An 18,889-nucleotide genomic window follows, 5' to 3' on the forward strand; every position below is an offset into this window, starting at 1 on the left:
CTGCGGGACGGACCCGCTGCGAGGGTACAGAGCCCCCGGGCCGGGCTGGGGTTGCCCGGTACCGCTTCCCACTCCTCGCTCCTGGCATTCCCGGCAGCGGCCAGGAACCCCCCGTGCCCCCGCGCCGTCACACGGGGGAAGCCGCGGGGCGGGGCCACCGGCCGCCGCTAGAAGGCAGCACGGCTCCGCTCGCGCGGGTCCTGTCGACGGCGTCCCCTTTAAGGCAGGCGGGCGGCCGGAAGTGCTGGCGGCCGAGGCTGCGGTGGTTACTGCGCTTGCGCCCTCCTGCCCGGCCCGTTTCCCCCCCCCACCCCCTTCTCTCAGCCCCCGGACTCGGCCGCTCGGCGACGGTAAGGGCCGGTCGGCGCCGGGCTACGGGAGCCGGGAGGAGCCAGGCGGCCGCGCGGCGCGTCGGGGCGGGGCGGGGCGGCCGGGGCGGGGCGGGAGGGGGGGCCCGTCCCGCCGGGGAGGGGAGGGGGCGCCCCAGCGCGCGCCGCCGTACGTGCCGCTGGCGCGAGGGCGCACGTCGCGCGCCGCGGGGGGGCGGAGGGGGGGCCGCGCCACTGCGTCCGCCCGCGGGGGGGAGCGGGGGGGGAGAGGCCACACCCCTCCCTTGGGCAGCCCCACCCCGCCGGGCGCCGCGGGGGGGTCCGCGCCTTCCGTGACTGCGGGGAGGGGGGGCTGCTGCGGCCCGGGGGGGGGCGCTGACCTCTGACCCCTCGCCTCGGTCACCCCCGCCCGCCGGGGGGGCTCGGGACCTCCCCCGAGCCTAGCGGTGCCCACCGGGCCTGCGAGCTGCCGGGGCGGTGGGGCCCCCCGGCCCCGCACCCCAAGGCCTGGGCTGGGCCTTTGCCCGGTGGCGGTCACCGCCGGGGCTTCTCCGTGTCCTTCGGCCCCCCGGGACGGAAATCCTGAGGAAGCTGCGGCGCAGAGGGGTCCCGGGGGAGCAGTAGTGGGGATCCAGGCTGCCCAGAGCCCTGAGCAGCTGCAGGCACGGTGTGGAAGCTGGAGCGTGGCCCCTGCAGCGGTGGCTTGCCTGGGGCCACGGAGCACCGTGCCCTGGGGGTCCTACCCCAACACAAGCGCTTGCCGAGGCGCCGCCGCCAGGACCACCGCCTCCTCCACAGCATGGGTGCAGTGGGAAGGGTCAGTGCCCAGTACCGAGGGGCTCAGAGCATCTCCGAGGCAGCAGGAAGCACTGCCGGCGGGGGGAAAAAGCTCCATCCCAAAAAACCTTGTGCTCTTGCTGAAATCCACCGTGCGGGTTTGCTCGGCCAGGGAGAGCCGAGTAGGGGGTACGAGTGGGACGGCACTGGGAGGATCAGCCTCATGTCGGTTTAGTGTGGTCGGATGAGAAGTTCCCTCTATCATGGTCGAGAAGGGAGGAGAAATCCCCCTGTGTGTTGACTTGGTGGTGAATTTAAAACACCTGGTCTGCTGGCCCTGCAGTGGGGCCGGGTGATTGTGCTCACACCCTTGCCTGCACCCTTGCCTGCATTCCTGCCTGCACCCCTGCCTGCACCTTGCCTGTGCGGGCAGTGGTGCAGCCACGCCACAGACCTGCCTCCGCTTTGCCCCCCGCAGAACTACGGCTTCATGTGAGAGATGGCAAACGCCGAAGTGAGTGTCCCTGTGGGCGATGTGGTGGTTGTACCAAGTGACGGCAACGAAGGGGAGAACCCGGAGGATACCAAAACCCAAGTGATCCTGCAGCTCCAGCCAGTGCAGCAAGGGTGAGCTGGGTGGGACCGGTGTGACTGGGAGGCGCTGAGTGGGATGGGGGGAGCTGTCCCTGTGGATTTTTGTGGTGTGGGGACTGAGCGTTGCTACATTTTCTGAGTCTGCATTGGTTTTGTGCCACGCACAGGAGGGAGAAAAGTACAATGCGAAAAAGCTTTTGTGCATGTCACTGTCATGGGGCTTCCAAGGAAAGAAATTGTCCTGCAGGGAGGTATCCGGGTGACACCGTCTCTGGCAATGCCAGTGGGCAAGTGGTCATGGTGCTGCCCTGGCCACACATCCCCTCAGTCCCCTTCTTCCCGCTTCGGCCCCAGTGTGGGTTTTTGCCACACTGCAGCTGCTCTACATGGTGATCTGTCCCCGTGTGTCCAGATCTGCATGTGCCTCTGCACCAGCTTTCCCCTAAAATCCTCCTCCTCTAAAATACAACTGGGATGCGGGAGGGAATTTTGTGGTACTCCTGGCAGCTTCTGCAGAGAAGCAGCTGCCACCAGGCACTTTGTCTTAGCTCTGGATCAGTCAGGGCACGAAAATACCATCTTGTTTGATAAATATTCACAGAGAAGGGCAGCTGTAGGCCGACCGTGATTCTTCCCTGTGTCATCACCTGTGCTGCATGTCACACAGGGCTGGGAGGGAGGTCCTGGAGCACTGAGCTCTGCTTCGCATTGTCGTGGGTATGGGAGAGCAGAGAATGGACGGGGAAGCGCAGAGGGGAGCCGCTTCGGTGGCACTGGCAAAGCGGAAGGTGCGTTGGCAGGACTGGGAATGGCTCCGTGTGTTTCAGTCTTTTGGGATTGTTATCATATTTTCTTATGTGCCAAAAAAATGCCTGTGATTGCAACTGTATCAAACAAAATTCAGGTCCCTCAAGGACAGGACAGAAAGAAACAAACTGAGTTTTTACCCCTGTGCTGTGAATCTTAATTTCCTGTGATTTATATAGTTTGTTCATGGATGGATGTTTTCACAACAGGATTTACCAAGAGGGCTCAGAGGCCAGCGCTGCTGTAGTGGCCGTGGAAACGCACACCATCCACAAGCTGGAAGAAGGGATTGGTGAGTTCCCGCTCGGAGTGGTGGGCATGGTCCCCTCCTCCACAGGGCTGGTGGCTCCGGTTCGCTGGGCTTCCCTCTGGCTCTGCCCCTGCAGATGCTGTTTCCCAGGCATGGATGTGGGTGCAGGGTCTGGGCATACTCTGGAATAAAGAGTCTGCTGGTACTGCTTGGGCTCAAAATCCTGGAACGGAGATCCTGGCTCTCCCGCGATGACTGGTAAGGGCTCCCACAGGGTCCAGGGGAGCCGGGAGTTCACCCTGGTCTTGGTGGGTGACACTGTGATGGTTCCAGTTAATGGTTCTGAAGTCTCAAACTCTGCTGGTTCTTTGCTGGATGAACACCCTGCTGGTTTGGGTTGGATATTCAGAAGAACTGAGCAGGTTGGCTCCATGTGCTCCCTGCCATCCCAAGTAGTATGTGTGAAAAGGCTCCTGTCATTAGGTGCTGTCTTAACGAGATCTTAACGAGTTTTCCGCTTTGTGCGTGGGTGTGTGGGTCTTTTGGCAGTATTAGCAGAAACTTTGCTTGTGGAGAGAATATATTATCAGCAAATAGCTGTTATCTCTGCTAAAGAGATACCAGAGCTCCAAGAAATCAGAGAGAGGTCTGTGCTTCAAATTTGAAAGCTTTTTTTTTCCACAAAGATTATTCTCGTTGACCCCTCTCTAACAGATGTGTTATATTTCTGCTCTCACGTTGTCCTGAGAGATGAGCTTCATTTTGAGTGCTGTTGTGTTAAAAAGCAGATGCCAGTTGCTGTTAGAGCCAGTAATTAGACTAAGAGGGGCCTGATCCTGGACTGGGAACAGCCTGTCATTGGTTTCCTGAGTGTAGGTCTCACAACTTGGGAGTGTTCAGCTCCCACCTTTGAGCTTCTTGAGTGTAAAGTTTCATTTTCACCCCTTCTTCCTTCAGACCCCAGTACCATTGAAGCGAATGAGGAGATTGAGATTGCCTATCCCATCACCTGCGGGGAGAGCAAAGCCATTCTGCTCTGGAAGAAGTTTGTCTGTCCGGGAATTAATGTCAAGTGCGTAAAGGTAAGGGAGTTTTCTCAGTGGGTTCCTTCTCTGCTCTCAAGCTCTGGCACTTGACTTTCTTACTTTTTGCATTTCATCTAAGCTTTGTCCTGGAGCCGAGGGACTTTGCCTTTGCAGTGTGCTGGATTGTTTGTGCTGAAGTTGGTTTTGGCATGAGGAGAAGCAGGGGAAGAGTGCGTTAAGGACAGGCTGCCCATGGCAGTGGTGGAGTCACCATCCCTGGAGGGGTTGAACTGACAGAGATGAGGTTCTCAGGGACATGGGTTAAGGCCAGGGTTAGGTTAATGGTTTGACTCGATGACCTTGAGAGGCTTTTCCAACCAAAATGATTCCTGCAGTGATCTCCAAGATGTGTAGAAGTGGGGACTTAGATGAGCCGCAGAGTGGCTGTGTTGGATGTCCCAGTACAGTCTTCTGAGGCAGCATTACCCTGTGTTTGCTGAGCCTTTCTTTGTCTCGCCAGTTCAATGACCAGTTGATCAGCCCGAAACATTTTGTTCACCTGGCTGGGAAGTCTACCCTGAAGGACTGGAAGAGAGCTATTCGCCTCGGAGGAATCATGCTGAGGTATTTGACTCGCCTCCCACCGTGTGCGGCTTCAGGGCTTCATCTCTGCAGGTGCAGGAACACGAGAAGGTGTTTCATCTGCTTTGCAGTCCCTGGGAGATCTCTTGGAAGCGCATTACCTGGCCAGCAGCCTGCAGAGATCCTGGGACAGACAGGACAAGGGTGGTGGTTTTAAACTAAAGGAGGGAGATTCAGGCTGGATATGAGGAAGAAATTGTTGCCCCTAAGGGTGGTGAGAGCCTGGCCCAGGTTGCCCAGAGAGGTGGTGGATGAAACATCTCTGGAGACATCCCAGGCCAGGCTGGACGGGGCTGAGCAACCTGAGCTGGTGAAGATGTCCCTGCTCATCGCAGGGGTTGGGCTGTATGGGCTGAGAAGGTCCCTTCAACCCAAACTATTCTCTGATTCTATGTGAAGCTGGCGGTTGCTTATATTTGCCATTTGAAAGCCCTGCAGGAGATGTTTTGTGTGTAGAACAGTGCTGGGTCTCCCTTTTTCCATCCTTCCCATGGCTGTATCATCCCTGTGTGGAATACTCCCTTTTGTCTCCAGGCTGAGGTTTGACCTGAGCCTGGTTCTCTTCCCACTCCCTGCACAGGAAGATGATGGACTCGGGGCAAATCGACTTCTACCAGCACGACAAAGTTTGTACCAACACTTGTCGAAGCACCAAGTTTGATCTCCTGATCAGCAGCGCCAGAGCTCCAGTGCCGGGGCAGCAGAGTGTGGTGCAGACTCCTACATCAGCAGACGGTAGGAAACCAGTTACTGATGCCATGGGAGTGACACACGGCTCCCTCCCCAGGCTAATCAATTCAGGTTGACCCCATACACACGCACTTTATACCTTCTCCCCAGGCATAGCAGGGTGATCCCAGGAGACTGCTCTGGTTCCTGGGAAGGAAAATGCTTCTCGTGTCTGCTCAGAGGCCTTGGCAGCATCTGGCAGGGAGTTGTGTGCTGTGGTAACGTGAGGACTGGTGTTAAGCAGCGACTAAAGGCTGCCTTGGGAGCCAGGGCAAGCTCACCTTGCTGGGATCCATGTTCTGGGGTCACCATGTGAGCAAACACTGACAGAGCTGAGATCTTTCCTATTTGAGGGTCTGTTACAAAGGCAGGAGATGGGCTGATGCTCAGGAATGACTTGAGGTGTGCTGCCCTCCTCAAGCAGCCTGCTCACATCACCTGGGCATCCTGTGGCGGCTGGGCATGCTGCAGTTGTCATTCCAACTGCAAATTCCAGCGAATCCCAGAGCAGAAAGGGGTCTCTTTGCTGAGGTGAAGGGAGAAGACTTCTCCCAACCCTACCGTACTGTCAGCTGGGCAGGTTACGTTTCTCTAAGACCCAGGGTGGGTAAAGGAGCAGAGTTGTCCATAGGCAAAGGAGAAGCTCGTGGAAAGCATATGGTAAAACCTTGGAGTGGCTGCAGATTAGCTCAGTCCCAAAATTGATCTAGAAATTTAGGATTGAGTCAGATCCATTTCCCTTCTACAAACCAGCTTGGACTCTGACCCTGTCGTTTCCTGAGAGATTAGGGCATCTCTGAGATGCAGAGCTCCCTGTTGGTGATGCAAGAGCAGGAGAAGGGTAGCTGGGCTGAGGCTTATTTGTTCCCTACTTTATTCTGATGTCTTTCTGCTCCTTTTGCAGCAGGACTCCTGTTTGTTTTCTGGAGCGCATGTGGTTTTCCCTCCAGAAGCCCCAGAGCCTTTCACAATCACAGTTCTGACGAGAAGCAGCAGTCTTTGCTTTCAGCTCATTTGGTTGAACAAATGATACAAACGACCTGACCGGGAGGGTGAAAAAGAGCCTGGGAGGGGTGAAGGAGGGTGTAAAGCAAAGCAGGAATTTTGGGCTGTCACTCCAGGAGCTGCAGGGATGGCTGACAGTGCCTCTCTCACAGGGAGCGTCACCCAGATCACGCTGTCGGAGGAGAGCATGGAGGAAGGGATCGAGTGGAACTCAGCTCTGACGGCCGCCGTCACCATGGCCACTGAGGAAGGCATGAAAAAGGACACAGATGAGATCTCGGGTAAGCTCAGGCTGCTGCTTGGCTCTTTTTTTTCGCCCTTCCTCACCTGTTACATACCGGAGACTGAAATGTGTAAAATAAGGAGAGTTTAGGCCATGACAGAGCTGTGCCTCAGCCCCTCGGCTGTCCTAGAAGCTTAGGCAGAATTTCCTCAAAGATTTTAAGCTCTGCATTCTATAGAGATGTGAAACGTTACCTTGGAAGTCATGGGGCTGTTTGAAAACATTACTGATTTGCTGCCTGGATCTGTTTTGCTTCTTTGGGTGTTTTTTTGTTTGTTTTTTTGTTTGTTTGTTTTTTTGCGTGTTATATCCACCCCCAGCAACCAAATTGCCTGAAAGGTTGAAGGTCGTCTTGGGGGAAAAATGCCAAATCTTTGTACATGTTGGCTTCTTTTTGCCCTCTCCTTGTGCCAGAGGACACGCTGATGTTCTGGAAAGGAATAGCTGACGTGGGGCTGATGGAAGAGGTCGTATGCAACATCCAGAAGGAGATAGAAGAAGTCCTAAGAGGTGTCCAGCAGAGGCTGGGGCAGTCTCCCTTCCAGGTGACGGGTAGGTTGTGAGCCACAGCCTCTGGCTTTGCAGCGGGGATGCTCAAAAAGGCAGCTTCAGGCAAAAATAAAAAGGGACGAGGCTTCATCCCCAACATTTAAAGATGTTGAGTCAGGATGAGACCATCAGGTGACTGCCCACAGCTCCCAGGCCTCATGAAAACCTGTATAGCTTCACTTCACGAACCAGGTTATTTGAATGCTTTTCTGTGTGGCGGTGCCTGCTCGAACAGGTCCTGTCCCATCACTTCTCCTTCTGGATTCACTTGTGCCAGGAAACCTATTTCTGGGGCTAAACCAGATGAGGGAACTGATCTGGTTTAAAAATAACACCCCTCCTCTCTTTCACGTTATTTTTAACCCGGATCAATTCCCTAATCCAGTTCAGCAAATGCCCCTGTGAGCAGAGGGTTTGAGAGCATCTCTTGTTGATGCTTTTGCTGTGAGAACATCCATGTAGCCACAAACTTCATTTTACCCAGGATATTTTCCTTATTTTCTAATTTATCTCTGGGCTGGCGGATCTTTGTATCTGGTACGTGGCAGCTGTGAGTGACTGAAGTCCGTGGATTATAACAGAAATTTTACACAGCTTTCGGTGAAGCTGGCATGTTAATGACACTGCCAGCAGCATGGGGTGATGATTTGTAGCAGGAGAGCTCGTTTGTATCTCTCTGATTGCAAATTATGCTTTCATTTGCAGCAATTTGGAGCTGCTTGGGTGACACATCTGTTTCATTTTCTTTATCATGTGAATGGGATTATTTAGTCCTTGGATGTCACAAGGATGAGGGAGCTGGGTCTGCCTTTGTCAGCCTTGTGAAAAAACAGAGTTTTACTAAAAGCAGCAGAATTTTTTTTTGTGCAATATGAGCGTCTTTTTGAGTGCCTGAGTCCACCGGTGGGACTAAGCACTCAGCCCCATGCGCTTTCCTTGCAGATGCTGCAGTCTTGAACAACGTTGCTCACACATTTGGCCTGATGGACACCGTCAAGAAGGTTCTGGACAACAGGAAAAACCAGACAGAACAAGGAGAGGAGCAGTTTCTTTACACACTGGCAGGTACAGTCAGTGCCCTTTGAGGCTTCTCATCCTCTTGCTGCTCTTGGGAACTGATGTAATTTTCCCCAATATTTCATGGAATCACAGAATCATTTTGGTTGGGAAGACCTTCAAGATCATAGAGTCTGACCATAACCCACCCCTAGCAATAACCCATGTCCAAGACCCTCATCTCTGTGTCTGTTCAACATGTCCAGGGATGGTGACTCCACTACTTCAATACACACTGCCCCAAAACAAATTAATCCCAGTCCCTTTCCATCCTAGAGCTTGAGTGGAATTTCCCCTCTGCTTTGCTTCGAGTGACCAGTCACCTGAGGTATTTGACAGCCCGAAGTCTGTGCCCTTTGCTGCAGCCAGGCTGCTGGGGCTGCAACTCCGATTCAGTTGGCACTAGGAAATAGATACTGTGAACAAGAGTTGTGCCACCATCGTCTGAGCTGTGGGCAGCACTGTGCTGTGCCCAAACTAATAAGGTTCACCGCATACAGGGTGCTGACTTCTCTGCTGGTCTTGGTGCGAAGCTATCAGGTGTCTTGCATGGCTTCCCCTGAGCTGAAGCAAATAACCTGACCTGGATTCCCCAGAGCTGCTTGTGGGTTGTGTCTCCCTCCTCATGTGTCCTGTAGGACCTGTTCTTATCTGGGATGTCCTAGTCCCCTACTGCCCCAGATAAGTGAGATTACTGGGCTACTCCTGACCAATGTTCACCCAGACCAGGGCTGAGGGAGATGTTTTACTGACCCAGTCTTGCTGCCTGTCACAGAATCATCATGGAATCATGGAATAGTTGGGATGGGAGGGGCCTTTCCAGCTCTCCCAGTGCTGCCCCGTCCAGCCTGGCCTGGGATGTCTCCAGGGATGGTTCATCCACCACCTCTCTGGCCAACGTGGGCCAGGCTCTCACCACCCTCAGGGCCAACAATTTCTTCCTCATGTTCAGCCTGAATCTCCCTCCTTTAGTTTAAAACCATCGCCCCTTGTCCTACTGCAACAGGCCCTGTTCAAAAGTCTGTCCCCATCTTTCTTACTGGCCACTTTTAAGTACAGAAAGGCCACAATAAGGTCTCCCTGGAGCTTCTCTTCTCCAGGCTGAACACCCCAAGGCTCTCAGCCTGTCCTCCTGGGGAGGGGATCCAGTTGAGCTTAGAAGCTCTTCCTGCTGCCCGGGGGGTTACTCCACCCTGCCTTGTAGGTGGGTCTGTCTTGGGAGCAGAAATCCCCATCTTCTCCTCAGTAGGAGCAGACAGCCAACTGGGATGGAGCATCGACTGGTCTGTATCCAGGCACTGGCAGCAGCCAAAGGAGCCTGAGCGGGTGCAGAATATTGACCAGGTCTGTGTGGGTGGCAGGAGAACGTGACCTTTTCCTTCAGTGCAGTTTGATCACAAGTGAAAACACTAAGATCGTGCTCAACTAGGTGCTTTGGAGACCTCCTGTCACAAATGTCGGGCACAGCGGTTGGTTGTGGAGTCCCCCGGAGCCCCAGCAGTGTGGTGGCCGTGGCCCCCAGCGCTGCTCAGCCTTTCTCTTTGCAGACCTGGAGCGGCAGCTGGAAGAGCAGAAGAAACTTGCCAAGGACCAGAAGGCCAAGTCCCAAACCATCCAGAATGTGGTGCTGATGCCCGTCAGTGCTCCCAAACCCCCCAAGAGACCCCGCCTGCAGCGCCCGGCCTCTGCCACCGTCCTCAGCCCCTCCACCCCCATTCAGCAGCCTCAATTCACTGTCATCTCCCCCATTGCCATCGCGCCCGTCGGACAACAATTCTCCGTGGGCAACATCCCGGTGGCAACCATCAGCCAAGGCTCCAGCCCAGTGACTGTTCACACCTTGCCCTCCGGTTCCCAGCTCTTCCGATATGCCACCGTGGTGTCCTCCTCCAAAACTGGCTCCTCCGACACAGTCACCCTCCACCCGTCCTCCAGCCTGGCCTTGCTGAGCTCGGCGGCTGTGCAGGACAGCGGGGCCTTGGCCAACGTGGCCACTGTGGTCAACCCTGTGGAACTGGTGGCCATGGAGTCCGGGCTCACGTCCACCATCCAAGCTGTGGAAGGCACCTCCGACGACGGACAAACCATCATCGAGATCGACCCAGCACCAGATCCTGAAGCAGAGACAGAGGAGACGGAGGGGAAAGCTGTGATCTTGGAGACGGAGCTGAGGACTGAGGAGAAAGTGGTGGGAGATGTGGAGGAGCATCAGCACCAGGTCCATAATGTGGAGATTGTGGTTTTGGAGGACTGAGTGGGGAAGGAGAGTGTTGGTTTGGGGAATTTGTTTTATTTTGGGCTTTTTTGTTAAGTATCTTTTCCAGCTACCCCATTTGTTTCCATGGATACTTTCATTGTACTGTACATTTTTTACATATATATATATATTTTATTTTTTTTTTAAAGCTGGAGAAACACGTGAGACCTGGAAAAGGCTCCGTCTCCATGGAGCACTGAACAAATCTGCCTGTTCACAGGGTTGAGGAGAGACTGGATCTCTGCTGAACAACCCAAGCGGGGAGGAACTGGACGAGGGCTCTGGCACCGAGAGCGCGGCCCAGCCGCACATGGGGCTTCTGCTCCAGCTGCCCTGACCCCCGTTATTTTATTTCAGAGAGACAAAAACCAGTGGCTGGTGCATTGCTGTGCCTGTGGGAAAGGGTGACAGTTTTGGGGTGGAACAGGTACCTCATTTGTATTTTTATTTTCCCCCAGGGAAGGGAATTCTGTCACCTCAACTGGGATTTTTTTTAATTATTATTCTTGCTTTTGGGGGAAACAACGGTAACCCTGGTTTTACTGTCTGTCTTCTCCTCATCCACACAAATTGGTTTTATATCTATATTTTTTTGTACGTTTGCTCTCTCCCTTCCCTCGTCCAGATTTCCCAGCTATAAAGCCCTGGAACCTTCTCTCGAGGGTCCCCGTATACCAATCCCTCCTCTTCCCACAGCACTTTTCCCCCATCCCTTTCCCTGCCGGTGCTGCAAATGCCACTTGGAGAGTCCGAGATCACTTCAGCCTTTTGCATAAAGGCAAAAAAAAAAGGTCGAGCTTAAAACTGCAACGTCCCCCTGGGCTGCTCAGCGCTGCAGGGACTTTTTGGGGTGTACAGAGCATGTTGTGCTGTTGCTTTTCCGGGAGAACTGGACTCCGGATTGGGGCAGCTCCTGTTTACATCGTGTGCTGGGGCTGCTCCATGCTTGTCACTACTTGTTTGGTGGTCTTATTTATTTTTGGTTTTTTCTTTCTTCCTATAATCTCTGGGCAGGATTAAGAACTGGCAGCTGCTGAAATCATACGTGCTCTGCTGTTTTCCTTTTTTTCTTCTGCTGTCTGGGTGTCTCTTGGGGCTCAGTTGCCATGGAAAGGCAGAACAGGGGACACACTGGATGCTGCAGTGGTTTGGGGGGGCTGGGATGAAGGGGGAGCTGCTTGGCTGGAAAATATTAAGCAAAACAACAGCAAAAGAGACACATTTGGGGTGGGGGGAAGAAAGATGTGTTTGCCTATTTTTTACATTAAAAGGAAAAATTGAACTACGCTTGAAGGGATTGTTCATGGTGGCAGTTCTGTCACCTCAGAGGCAGCCAGGAGGGGCAAGGATCCCTCTGGGTGCTGCTGCTCAGACCCCTCCGGCTTGCCCAGTATCTGGGGGTCCTGGGTGGGCTGCAGTGGCCCCTGCTTTCCCCCTCCACCCCAGGATGCAGGGGAGCTCAGATATTGGGTTACGACGGAGTTGGGGTGTGGGGGCAGCAGCCGGGCCTCGGATTTGCCATTTTTTGTGAAAAAATACAGCTGGGCAGCGGGGGTGCCTGGCCCTTTAAGAGCACACCCCACCCCACCTCCCCGCCCCTTGCGCTGCCGCGCCTGTTCGCGCGGGGGCGCTGATTTCCCCTCGCAAGTCCTCCGTCGGCCCGGCATGCACCGCGACCCTTCCCCGCCATTGTGCCCGGGGAAAGGCCTGTGGGCACGAGGCGGCGGCGCCTGGGCCGGAAGGAGAGGCGAGAAGTGGGGGTGACGGCTGGCTAGAGCGTCAGCCGCCGCGGGCGAGTCGGAGTCCGCCAGGTAGCTGCGCCGCGCCCGCCGCCGGGTCATGTCGGCCAGCAGCCTCCTGGAGCAGGTAGGAACCTCCGCCGCCACCCCGCGGCCTTTCCCCTGGCGGCGCCGGGGCTGGCCCGCTACGCCAGGCCGAGGCTCAGGGTCTAGCGGCGCGAGACAGGCCCGGAGGCCGCCGCCTCCCTTCCCCTCCCTCGGGCCGGGCACGTTGGGCTGCGGCCGGGCCTTGTCCCCGCTCCCCGCCCGGCCTCGCCGCTCTCCTCTTGCCTTCCCACGCTGCTGCCGCCGAGCCGGAGACCCAAGGGCCAAAGCAACAAAGGTGGGGGGCTGGGAAACGGGGCGTCCCGCGGCGGGGTTGACGGGCAGGGTCTGCTGGGCAGCTCGCCGGGCAGCTCCGCGGTGTCTGGGCCTCCACACGTGTGGGAGGAAAACAACCCGAGCACTGCGAGACCTCTCGTCGCTGCGGGGGCTGCGGAAAGTGCGCGGGTAAAGAGTGCTGTTGCAGTGCCCAAGTGTCTCCGTTGGGTTAAACGTGGTGTATCCTGAACTAGTGAGTGGTAGTAACAGTATGTGGTCTGTCTTTAAGTACTTTTACGTTGGTAAATGTTCGATTTTATCGGCAAAGTTCTTTCTAACGCTCTGAATCTTCTTCCTCAGGGCAAAACAGATCTGTGCACCAGAAGGGTGGGTTAAATGATGATGATTTTGAACCCCACCTGAGTCCCCAGGCCCGGATGGTGAGTAAGAGTGCAAGTACCTGCTGAGGGCGGGAGGCACTGAGAGCCCCCCAGGCTTCCTGCCGCTCCCTAGCAAAGGCCAATTTGGCGTCTGTGCATTTCCCCATCTCTACGTACTATATTTTGATGTTTTCCACATTTCTTATCATAATATGCTATTTTATACGTGCCTTTCTCCAGGCAGAAAACAGTAGAAGTGGTGGATGGGGTGTAAAGGTTTTAGCAGCTTTTGGGGGGTGTAAGGACAGTACAGTTCAGTTTGTTTTTTTCATCATAGCTGTCCTGAAGTCCTGCACTTTCAGTTTTGCTGTTACAAGCTTGTTTCCCTGCTGGTTTCTGGTTCTTCGCGCCGTGCGAGGAGACACGCGACATCGTGTTGTGGAGTGACTGCACTCGGTGCAGTTACGCTCCCAAGGGCTTTTGGAGGATACGATCAACGTTCTTGTCTCTCCGCCAAGTAAACTAAAAATGTGTGTCATGGGGTTTTCTCGACTTTTTTCACCAAAAAACCCCACAGAACACACGTGCGATAAAGGCTGTTAAGACTTTTTGAGGGCTTTAGTTAGAAGTCAGGCTGGAGAGGGCTTGTGACCAGCTTCTGAAAGTCAGACTTCCAGATACTTTTCCTCTTAACTTTCTGTTTAAGATCAGTTCTGCTGTTAACTGATTTTTGTTTTTCTTAATGAGCTGCAGGAGAGTGACACACAACAGATGGAGTTCACCTGATTAGATGGTACAAGTAAGCATTGCGAATAAAACATCTACAGTAGGACTGCGGCAGTTAGTTCATTCTCTTGGCTTCTCTTTCCAGCTGCGATTAGTAAAAAGAACCTGTTCTGCTTTTCCTTTTCTGTATTTTTTTTGATTGCTTTTCCTAGACAATGTATATTGTTCAGATAAATGATGAGTGATTTATTGCAACACAAGAACAGGTTTCTGTCTGAGTTGAATTTTCAACAGGCATTTTGCTAGTTTGTGCTAAAGCTATGAGGCTAAATATCCTTGAAGGTCCTGTCAGCTGTTGTATAACCTTCAGAATTCAGCCTCTCCATTAAGATAACTCACTGCCTTCAGCTCCCTAAAAGGTTACAAGCCTAAATTCCACCTGCAAAGGGCAAGGGAGTGTGATTACTTTCTCAAGTCTTGAATAAAACCAGCTGCTTTCCTAGTAGCTGTCATTTAATGGGGTTTTTTTCTATCCCAGAAGTTAACATCACACATTTCCAGCCTCCATCTGAATGTGGACATATTTCCTGCCAAGTGTAGTTGTATTTAAACCTCCTAAAGAGAATGAAGGTTACTGTAATGTTAAAAGCAACGTGGTATTTACCCTATTTTTCATGTTTGAAGAACAACCAAACAGTTAATATCTTTTTGTGTGTTTCACACTGGTAAAAGTCAGTTTTAAAAACAAGGAAGTGGTTGTGTTGCACAGCAGGAGGTGAGCAGAGCTGCTGCGCTGGAAATCCAGCAGGAGTGAGGGGAAACCACCATGTTAACTTCTAATTACATTTTAAGGTGACTTTATCTCACTTTCTCTCCATGTTGTGTTGCTCATCAGCTCCCATCTGGGATTTTACACTCAATATCATAGAAACAAAAACTTGGAGAGAGCCGTGGTGCTGCTGAGCCCACCAGCCAGGTACAAAAATTTGATATTTTGTAGTGTGCACCTCTTTTTGAAGATGGGAGTTACAGATACAACGCTGAAAAAATAATTAAATGAAGCCCGCTGCCATGGAATAACACAAGTGGTTTCTGAAATTGTTTTCCGAGCTCTCCACACAAGCAGGAGGTGCCCAAGTTGTGAACTTTTATGGCTCTTCATGCAGGAGCTGCTGTTTCAGGTGTGACTGTTAGTGGCTTGTCAGCCTAAGAAATGAGGTTACTCAGTGTTCTGACGTGCAGATACACAGCAAGTGATTCCTCAACAGCTTAAAAAAAAAGGAATAAAAGGTCAACAGCAATGGTAAGTAAATTTAAACCCTTATCCTAGCCCTGAGGGGAAGATGAATAGTGAATTTGAGGAAATAACTGTAAAAAAAGTCTTAGTCATTGGAGAGATCGAAGAGGTGGTGAAGCTTGATTTGCGTACTGATCAGGAGCTGTGTCCGCTGTGTGAATGCGGGTTGTGGAGTGAAGTGGCGAGTTTGGTAAAGCATTGTTTATACGTTCAGGTGAACAGCAACGGGTTTGTCTTAAACCTGCTTTGAGCTGGCACTTCTTACTGTGAAGAATAAAGGTTGGCCTGGCTATTTTATTTTTTTATCTCTGCTGGCTGAATTTTTATGACTTTTCCTGTCTCGTGTGGCAGGAGCAGCACCTCTGGCCAAGTGCTGGTTTGCGTCTGTCCCTGTGCTCCCGTTCCCCCTGACCTGGCTGGAGACAAACCCCAGTGCCTGAGTGACATTTCCTGGGCCTGGGGTGTCACTGGCTTCACCGCAGCCCCCGAGGTTTTAAAATAACCCCCTGATCCACTGATGACACCTGGGGTAGGTGTTGGCACTGGGGAAAGCAGCAGGACCCCGAGCTGTGGTACCGACCGGTGCTTGCTGTGAAGCCGTCACCCCTTCGTGGTCTGTGTAATGAGAACTGTCTTACGAACTGGGGAAAAAAAAAGAAGTCTTTATTTTTCTAGAGTCAGTGCTTCAGCCTGTCCTCGGACATCCCCGCGGGCGCAGGCAGCGACACATCTCTTGTGACACCGGGCCTGGGAGGATGGTCCACTGGCTCTGCTGCACCCCAGCACCCCCACCTCACAAACAGTATTTGCTGCTTGACCGAGAAAAGCGACAGTCAGGGGCCAGAGCGGTGACCAGCCCAGCCCAGGCCACAGATGTCAGCTCCCAGTGTGAGGCTTCAGCTCCGTCCCACTTGGCAACAGGCACAGTGAATGGAGAATCTGCACTGGAAAGGGCTTTGCTGTTTCCAAAGAGCCAAAACCCCTCATGCCCCCTGACCCTGTGCTGTCCCATAACCCCCTCCCCAGGGTGCGGGCACTCCTGGGCTTTCCCAGCACCGGGGAGTCGTCACCTCCACCCTGTCCCAATCAACAGGGCGATCGCGGGCGATCTTCAACCTTAACAGCAGGAGGAAAATCCCAGCCGGAAACAGCTCAGCCACTGCCAAGGAGGGAACGTGCTCTCCTCCACCAGCATCCACCCAGAGCAGCAACAGGCAGAGAGAGATAATAACCTCCTGCTTTTCTGGGGTTTTTTTTTGGGAAAAGCTACAAACAAAAGACAAATTGACAGTGCAGTGCGGCCACAATGCGCTGGTTCCCTCCACAAACACCACAGCTCTCCCCATCAGCACCACAGTGGGAGCCATGCTGGATGCTCTGGGACTCACTGGGTGGTGGCAACATCACCCAGTTTCTGCCAGGTCCCTCCAGCTGCCCCGAACAGCCTGAGGGAAGAACCAGGAGCCGGATCCTCACCCCAGAGGAGGCAGGCTCAAACCACAGCCTCGGCAGCTGCTCCATTCAGTAAGCACCACCACACTCACTGGCAAACGGGGAACTGTGCTTGGGCCAGGCACCGCATCCTCCTGTTCACGAGGGCCGGCGCTGAGGTCGAGCGCAACTTCAGTCTGTTGGCATCCACCTCATCGTGGCCGCCCTCCCGCTGTGCCCACGCGTTGGGGTGCAGCCACTTGTAGTAGGCAACTCTCAGCAGCAGCCCCAGCAGGTAGCAGGGCAGGGCGGCGCCGAGCAGCAGGACGAGGTACGAGTGCTCGTCTGAGGGTGACTGGCCCCAGAGCCAGCACAAAGCCAGCAGCGTGCTATCTGCCAGGATGAAGCTGTGATAGATGACACTGCGGCCCAGCGTTCTCCCCGGTGCCACGTTGAACCAGCTGAAGTAGAGGATCACAGCCACAGTGGCCCGGTAGAGCTGCTCGGGGCCTGGAGACTCCATGAAGTCCGTGCCCTGCAGGCTGACCCAGAGGAACATCACCAGCCACACCAGCGGGAAGTGGATGGCCATGCCAGATGGCCAGAGCAGGGTGAAGAGAGTGACAGCGAGGACACGGGGGCAGAGAAGGAAGAGGTTCCATAAGAAGTAGATGACGGAGGAGCTCAGCCTCAGCTCGTACTTGTCCTGCAAGAAGGAGCGCAGGGACTGGTGGTAGTCCAGCAGAGACCAGGTCACACACAGGAACGCCATGCAGATCCCCAGCCCTGCGAACACAGCAGAGATGCTGAGGGCAGACCCCGGGGGCGGGGCTGGAATGGGACCTGGGTGGCTCTGCAGAGCCCCTCTCCAGCTCAGGGAACCCCCAGCACATGGGGGCAGGAGGTCAGTGCTGGCACATGGCTGGGCTCCCTATTTCACTGTAGCAACACTTGGCTCTTCCTCACCCCAGGATGGGCAGCAAAGTGCCCCTTTGGTGGGCTCCACTGCACCCTCCACATCCACATGAGCATCTTCCCACTCCCCAGCAGGCTCCCAACTTCTCTCCTGACCCTCAGCCGCTGTGGGGCACGTAGGGGAACGACCATAGGGTCCCTCAGTTCAACCCTCCCAGCCCAGGCCTAGGGCTGTGTCTCACATTGACGGAAGGAACAATGAAGAAGAACGACATCAGAGAACCTAAAGTAAGGACAGGACAGTGTCTTGCAGCCCCTAGACAGCCCATCCTGTCCAAACCCGCTCTGATCCCAAGCCTGCGCCCCCCTCACAGCTGCCCCCGCCCCTCACCCTGGGAGGGCTCTGCCTTGTTTGTCCGCAGGACTCCGTGGAGGAACAGGACAAGCTGTGGGGTGTTCTCCAGGAAGGTCTCGAAAAGCCGCAGCATGCTGATGTCGTGTGAGAGGAAGGCCATGCGGCTCTGCTCCTCCTCCACCGCAGTCTTCGTCCAGCACACCTTCCAACCAACCTTCAGCGCGTGGAGGCACCTGCAAGCATGGAGACCGTCAGGGATGAGGGGCTGCCGAGGGGAGCAATGCAGCTGAAAATAGCCCGATTTATGCGCAAACCAGCTCCCCGCCTTTCCCAGGCCAAGGGAGAGACGAGGGTTTTGGGGTGCTCACCCCAGCCTTGCTCAGTCTGGCAGCACCCGGAGATGGAGCAAAACTGCTGCTTTGGGACATGGTGGGGGGGGAGCTCAGGACCTGGGTGGCTCCAGCCCGAGGCCGGGAAAAACCGCGCTGCCCGGGGAGCCCCTTGGACACCCCGGCGGCCGGGGACGGGGGTCCCTGTGCCCAGCGGGGGGCACTGGGGTGTGGGGGGAGGTACCAGAGGGATGCCCGTGGATGACCGAGGCGGGGACTCTCCTACCTGAAGAGGAAGCCGAGCTGCAGGAGGTGCAGGGCGGCGAGCAGCCCCGTGGGCACGGCGGGGCGGAGCTCGGGCGGATCGGAGCGCAGCCAGAACCAGCTGCAGGCCTGGGTGGCGACCGAGGCGGCGGCCAAGAGCGCCAGCGCCAGCGCGGCCCGGCCGGGCTGCCCGCCCCGCGCGTACCCCGCCGCCACCCACCCGTCCGCGAACACGTCCAGCGCCGCCGCCGCAGCCCCCGCCGCCGCCAGCGCCAACTGCAGCGGCCCGAACCGCCCCGGGGCCCGCGGCGCCATCGGCGAGACTGGCCCCGGCCCGCTCCCGGAAAGGCCCCGCCCCGGACAAGCCCCGCCCACGCTCCGTGCAGGCCCCGCCCACGCCAGGCCCCCAGGCCTCGCCAAGCGCCGCAGCGTCCTCCGTCAGCCGCTCTCCTCCCTCCACCCCACGGGTGTCCCCCGGTAACCCTGCACACCCTCGGGGACCCCCTGCGCACCCCCCTAACCGCTGCAGCCCCGGGGGCAGGCCCAGCGCCTGTCCCCAGTCATCCCCTGCACCCCGCACCCTGCACCCCCCAGGCCGCCCCAGCTCCACCAGCCGGAGGTCAAGTTGCAGTGCCCTGGTGAAGGAAGAAACTAAACGGGTGCAAGTCAAGAGACGACAGAAAGGAAGAGCTGCTTAAGCTCAGCAACCGGGGAAAAATAAAAACCCAATAACAATCAAGCTTCTTACCCATCTTAGTGGCTGACAGGTCAAAGTGACGCGACCTCAGAA

At 55.3% G+C, this 18,889-nt stretch overlaps 2 protein-coding genes across 9 annotated transcripts; one reads left to right on the plus strand and one right to left on the minus strand.

Annotated features, from left to right (window-relative positions):
• Positions 1–156: 156 nt before the first annotated feature.
• GMEB1 (glucocorticoid modulatory element binding protein 1) lies at positions 157–15,102 on the plus strand. Of its 6 annotated transcripts, none has more exons than XM_065041318.1 (12): positions 157–350; positions 1,585–1,733; positions 2,717–2,799; positions 3,715–3,839; positions 4,303–4,406; positions 5,005–5,159; positions 6,311–6,439; positions 6,856–6,993; positions 7,933–8,055; positions 9,594–12,169; positions 12,763–12,842; positions 13,120–15,102. In XM_065041318.1, the coding sequence occupies exons 2-10, from the start codon at positions 1,606–1,608 to the stop codon at positions 10,298–10,300; spliced, it is 1,692 nt and encodes a 563-aa protein (XP_064897390.1). In that variant the 5' UTR covers positions 157–350; positions 1,585–1,605; the 3' UTR covers positions 10,301–12,169; positions 12,763–12,842; positions 13,120–15,102. The 6 variants fall into 6 exon arrangements, with proteins under 6 accessions (XP_064897390.1, XP_064897392.1, XP_064897391.1 ...); XM_065041320.1 differs by having other exon boundaries at positions 13,530–15,102; XM_065041319.1 differs by having other exon boundaries at positions 13,536–15,102.
• Positions 15,103–15,447: 345 nt separating this feature from the next.
• On the minus strand, positions 15,448–18,841 carry XKR8 (XK related 8). 3 transcript variants are annotated; one of them, XM_065041332.1, is made up of 4 exons: positions 18,122–18,841; positions 17,543–17,739; positions 16,938–17,022; positions 15,448–16,778 (listed from the first exon to the last, which is right to left on the minus strand). In XM_065041332.1, the coding sequence occupies exons 1-4, from the start codon at positions 18,412–18,414 to the stop codon at positions 16,346–16,348; spliced, it is 1,008 nt and encodes a 335-aa protein (XP_064897404.1). In that variant the 5' UTR covers positions 18,415–18,841; the 3' UTR covers positions 15,448–16,345. The 3 variants fall into 3 exon arrangements, with proteins under 3 accessions (XP_064897404.1, XP_064897405.1, XP_021153127.2); XM_065041333.1 differs by having other exon boundaries at positions 15,448–17,022; positions 18,320–18,841; XM_021297452.2 differs by having other exon boundaries at positions 15,448–17,022.
• Between the last annotated feature and the right edge of the window lie 48 nt (positions 18,842–18,889).

The sequence above is a fragment of the Columba livia genome, chromosome 26, assembly GCF_036013475.1.
Source record: "Columba livia isolate bColLiv1 breed racing homer chromosome 26, bColLiv1.pat.W.v2, whole genome shotgun sequence".
Lineage (NCBI taxonomy): Eukaryota > Metazoa > Chordata > Aves > Columbiformes > Columbidae > Columba > Columba livia.